General features: G+C 58.1%; 1 protein-coding gene across 1 annotated transcript; it reads left to right on the forward strand.

Annotated features, from left to right (window-relative positions):
* Positions 1-4,411: 4,411 nt before the first annotated feature.
* Positions 4,412-5,424, forward strand: IL37 (interleukin 37; the record flags this gene model as incomplete). Its single annotated transcript, XM_081068427.1, has 3 exons — positions 4,412-4,523; positions 4,771-4,913; positions 5,161-5,424. 3 exons carry the CDS (start codon positions 4,412-4,414, stop codon positions 5,422-5,424), a joined length of 519 nt encoding a protein of 172 aa, XP_080924553.1.
* Between the last annotated feature and the right edge of the window lie 280 nt (positions 5,425-5,704).

Consider the following 5,704-nt stretch of genomic DNA (forward strand, 5'->3'; position numbering starts at 1 on the left):
TCTAGCACGGCTCCTCCAATAAGCAGGGCCTTGCCACGGGGCCAGGTGCACACTGAGCTTAGGGAGCCTGCAAACCACTAGCGTGTCCTCTGAAGGCTGAACTTCAGAGTCTGGAAAGTACTGGTTTTCAGGAAGAGATCTTGGTGTCTTAGGTGGGAAGAGATGGCTCTCAGATGGCCACATGCTCTGCCTGCTTTGGGCCCTGATGGATGCCACCTGCATTTGTCTTGACTTAGGCGGCCCCCCAAGCATCTCACGGGAATATCTGCGGGTACTCCAGCTGCACTTCCGGTATCCTCACGTATTTGGGCATCTACATTTTTGCCATATACCTCTGTTCTGAGGTTCCCCTGGCTGCCACATTCTGTGCCTTCTCTGTGTCTCCTGATTTACTCCAAACTGAAAAGGCAGTGTTGCTTTGTGGGTTCAGGGGATACAGCCAAATAAGAAAGAACATAAAGTCAAATTGTGGATATCGTGCCCTTAGAGGGCCATCAGAGGGTGGTGGGGACACATAGGGCATCCAACTAGACCTCCTGGGGTCAGAGAGTGCCGTGGCCAGTGTCTTTCCTGTCCACTCAGGTCCTGTCCACCATCCCAGGCTCCATCGCACTGAAAATGTCCTTTCTGGAGGAGAACACAGGGGTGGAGATGGACTCTGCAGGCCACGAGAGCGCTGAACCCCGGCGTAGCTCAGAAGGTGAGGTTCTTGTGAAAATGTACCTGGGGTCTCAGGGGACTCGCGAAGCAGGACCCTATGGAGTGCCTCCCGGGGACCTGGCACGCAGACTGAGCCTCGAGAACTGGTGACGAGTTAGATGATAGACCGCTGAGGAGACGAGGATGTCTCAGGAACCCAGTGGCAGCAGGTAAATGGATCAGCTCTGCCCGGAGACTAGGGGATGAAGCCCTGCCTCTCCAGGGACGGGTCTGAACCCTGCACATACAGTCTGTCACCCGGCCGCCGGCAGAGCTGGGGCCTGCAGGGTGCTCCCTGGAGGAAGGCACTTGGGTGTTGGCTCAAGGGGGACAATAAGAGGAGGATTTTGACCCACCTGACTGTCTAATGCACGAGTGTGAGGAGAGGGGCCTGGAACACGCCAGAGGCCACATCACGTGACCATCATAGTTAAACTAAAGTCAGGACAGTGTGGACTCGCCAACAGCAACAGCAGAGAGGCCTGGGAACAGCCCTGCTCCTGGGACAGGGGCTACGTGGTGGCCAGCATGTCACTCTGTCCCTGAGGCAGGAGCAGTGGACACGGGGCAGGCATAGTAGCAAGATGATGTCATTTTCCAGTACTCGGGAACTTGGACCCGTGACACTGGTTATGTGGGAGGGGTGGCCTCCTCCTGCTCCCACAGGTTCCCCAGCCTCCCCATCAGCCGCCTGCTTCTCTGGAGCAGGACTGTCTGAGCTGGGGGACATGTGGGAGGATGGGGCTCAAATGGTGTGGGAGGGCTGTGTGACACCGATGCCCCGCGGCTGGGACCTGCACTGGGAGCCCAGGTGGGGCTCCTCGGCCATGAGCTGTGTGTGCTCTGTGCACTCCAGGTCCCTCCGGCGTTTCTCCAACTTGCTGTCTTGTCAGGCAGGCCCCTCCCCCACCCCCATGGGTCGTTGTCACAGCTGTGGGCCGTGGGGCTCTACCCAAGTTGACACACATGTTTGTAGGAAATTCTGCACTCAGAAATGGAGTCCCCTCATTTTGTATCCATTCCCTATCATATTCAACCAGAAAAGTTACTGTTAATGTCTGTCTGCTTTGGTGTTTGTGAAAATGCACAAAAATGAAGTGAGGCGTTAAACGGCCCCAGGGGCCCCTGAGTCCCTGGGTCACCCACTGTACGCGCCGACTTCTCTGTCTCTGATTCCAGCCCCGGCCGGAGGCCCCCTGGAACCAGGCCCAAGTGTCACCTCCTTCTGCCTTGCACACTCAGGTATGGCCTCTCGGTTGAGCCCTTGGGGAATCTCAGGTGCTGGGGTGGGATTGAGGCTTCCCCTTGTAGAGCAAATCTCAGGGGCTGATGAGAAAGACAGGCCTCAGCCTCTGCACAGAGAGAAGGTCACACAGACCTGCCAAGGGGCTCGGGGTAAGTAAAGGTTTAAGCCTGGGAAACTTCCAGCTTCTTCTGACCGCTGCTGGCAAACTGGCGCTCTCCACAGTGTTTATGGCAACCAGGAACTTGGCAGCAGGGTGCGTGGGGACCCACACCACTGAGTGCCACAGGCACCCTGGGCAGGACCCTTCCCATAAGCGGCATGTGACCCTCACAGTAACCTCAGGAGAAAACATGAATCACCACTTTCCTGGTGCAGAAACTGAGGAAGAGGGTGACCGCCAGCCCCAGGTGCACAGGCAGCAATGACAGATTCTGGAGTGTGAGGCGCCCTCAGTGCTGTCTGCCCAGGTCAGGGTATGGCTGCCGTCACGACGCCTGGCGCAGGGCAGTCAGGAGGCCCGAGTCCCCGCAGCACCGCAGGCCACGTGTGAGCCTTGTGCCTTGCTCTGCTCACTAGGGGAGACACACTGCCCACAGTGCCATGCAGGCTCCCCTCCCTGGGACGTGTCTGCCCCTGCTTTGCACGTGCCCCGCCTGGTGGCACCAGCACACAGCCTGTTTGTTGTGGTGCACAGGAAAGTGAGGACTGCTGCCGCACGGGAGAGACTATCAGCACGTTAAAACCACTGACGCTAACATTGATTTGGGGCCAGGAATAACGCGAGAGAAGTTAGTGAACAGGATGTGCACATGCCTGAGTGGGAAAGGATGGGGCCTAGTTGGGGGTGACAGGAGCAAAGCAAAAGTAAAAGGACAGGTTTAGGAAATATTTAGGAATAAAAAGCACAATGCTAGTGCTAGAAATGCAACTTATATGGCAGGTCTGGTGTCACCCAAACCACTGAATCGGAATTTCAGGGGTGTGGGACAGGCTCCTGTGGTCTTGGCCTCACTCACCAGGAGGTCAGGTGTGCAGCCGAGGCTGGGGACCAGGGACGCAGGCCATGCCGTTTGGAGTAGCCCTGACACCAGTAGCATCGCCAGCACTGGGGCTGATCGGAAAGGCAGAGTCAGGGATGTGGTCACATTTCAAAAGGTGGAAGGCTCGGTGTCAATCTGGCTTCATGTTCAGAATCAGCTTGCGTGGGTCCCGTGAGCTCATGTCTGAGGTGGGGCCCAGAAAAGCCCCTGAGAGATTCTAGTGTGAGCCAGGCTGGGACCCACCTGGCCCCACGTCACTGTACTCATTTAGGATCATCCTGTCCATAAACACCGACTGTCGGTGACGCTAGGCCAGGGCCAAGGAGGATGGGGCACGTCAGACAGGGCCCTGTGCCCAGGAGCTCCCGGCACTGTGGGGATGACACGGGGGCACTGACACCTGTGCTGTGGCCCCGAGGGGCTGAGCGGCTGGGCTGGGGGAGACGGCTGAGAGCCAGCATTCCAGGCAGAGTCCTCCCAGCCCGGGGCATGAGGGGTCCACCCAGAGGCGGTGTTTCCTGCACGGGAGGACAGAGAGGCCTCTGGCTTCACCTCCAGGTGTGATTACCGACCACAGATGATTGAATACGCGGCAGCTCCCTCAATGCAGTGGCTACTGCCTTCCCAGAGCTGACATGTCACAGGCGCCACCCACTGTGCGGTCCCACACCAGCCTCCATCGAGCCGAGGTGCGGGCCGCCGGCCCCGGCCAGGCCCAGTGCGAGGGTTCTTGAGCAGGGCCCCACCTCTGGGCAGGGCTGGCCTGAGTGTGCTGCTGGGAGCCATGCCCTGGAAAGCCCCTGGCTGCTGGGGTGGCCGGTCCTGCCCGTTGGCTGCAAGGCATTCCTTCAGGGCTGGGCGCAAGCCCTGTGGCTGTGACGCAGCCCCGTGCCAGCGGCCTTCACGGTGCTGGGCTCCTGGGTGCACCCTGCCTGCACCTGTCAGCTCTTTTCCACTGTGCCTTCATTGGCACAGCCAGTGTCAGGACGTGTCCCACGCTGGGCATTGCTGGGAGCACAGTGTCCCAGGGGAGAGTGTAGGACAGACTGGAAGAAGAATGGATCACATGTATGGAGCTCTTATCAAACTCAGACACCTGCTGAGTGTCACTCGTCTACACAAGCGTTTTAGTGACCATCCCTCTGAGGCAGCTGCTGTCATCACCCCCAATTCTGAGGTGAAGACAGTGAGATTTGGAGAGGTTGGTCACTCCTGTGTCCTCCAGCACCAGGTGGCAGAGCTTGGATTTGCACTCATGTGTCCAAAGCAGACACCATGTGTGTACATACATGCTATCTAGCTGGTCTGGAGCAAGGCAGGAAGCCTGGGTGGCAGAAGCCTCCAGTGGGCTGCTGTCCAGGGCGGGAAGGACCAAGCTGTCCACTCCCAGTGTGAAACTGGGATCTGGTCACACTCTAATCTAGAAATGGTCACCACCATCCCGGAGAAGTTCAGCGTCTATGACCAGGACCAGAAGGTGGTGGTGCTGGACTGCGGGACCCTCATGGCCGTGCCCAACAAGCACTACATTCTCCCAGGTGACTCTCTTGGCTGCTTTCTGTTCCCAGGAGACGGTCCTCCCCCTGGGGCTCTGCTCAGGCTGTAGGACACCTCTGAGTCCAGCAGAACCCCAGGGACCACTAGGAATAGAATGGCAGTCTGTGGTGGTGACCAGATCCGAGGGAGGTGTTTGTGGACTGTGGGGCTTGGCCGCAGGGGATGGGCCCTACGCCCTGGCAGACGGTACTCCCACTCTGAGGACAGACCCCTCCTCTCTTCTCCCAGAGACCTTCTCTGTCTTGGCCTCTCGCTTGTGCTCAGCCTATGAGGAGAAGGGGAGTCCGGTTCTCTTGGCGGTCTCTAACGGAGAGCTTTGTCTTTGCTGTGAAGAGGACAACAGCAAAAGCTACCCGTCCCTTCAGCTGAAGGTGAGCATTCCAGCCCAATTTCCTGTCCCTCAGGCACCATGAAAGGGGAACTCCAAGACCCCAGAGCCACTCACTCTGCACAAATTCTCACCTGGGCTGGTCCAACAGAGCACCGCCTCGAGGAAGCGAGGTAGAAGGGCTCTCTGTCCCCCTACAGGCTTCCCGTCCTATGGGCTCTTCAAGATCCCACAGCCGGGCCTACTCCCCCCCAGGGGCCTCTCTGGCTCATTACCCCTTTACCTCCTAGAAGCAGAGTTTGGAATACGTGGCTGCCCAGGAAGAAGCACAGCGACTGCCCTTCACCTTCTACAGGGCGGTGGTGGGTTCTCGGAACACACTGGAGTCAGCTGCCCACACTGGCTGGTTCCTCAGCACGTCCTTCAACGCTGGGGAACCTGTGGAGATGACGGATAGTCTTGGGGGCAACAAAAACACCGAGTTTTCGTTTGAGCACGTTGGCAAAGCCTCTGTGAGCCCCAGCAAGGCCTTCCCTCCTTCTGTGATGAAATAAAGTTTTGGCCACAGCACTCCCTCAATGTCAGTCTCTGCAGCGTGCCCTGTTCATGGTCAGGCCAGGTGTAGTTTGCCATTGCCTTGGGAAGGGGCTGTGGGCTCCAGGATGGGTTCCTGATGGGGTTTGGCAGGGGAAGGGGACGGACCCCGGGGCAGAAGTACACGGAAGTGGCTTAGTCTGTGTCTAGGGCCCATGTGACTGGAATAAAAGCAACAGTAATCACCACCACCATCCAAGTGGTAAGTGGAAAAGATTGGGGTGGGTCCCTGACAAGGAC

The sequence above is a fragment of the Rhinolophus hipposideros genome (genome assembly GCF_964194185.1).
Source record: "Rhinolophus hipposideros genome assembly, chromosome: 12".
Lineage (NCBI taxonomy): Eukaryota > Metazoa > Chordata > Mammalia > Chiroptera > Rhinolophidae > Rhinolophus > Rhinolophus hipposideros.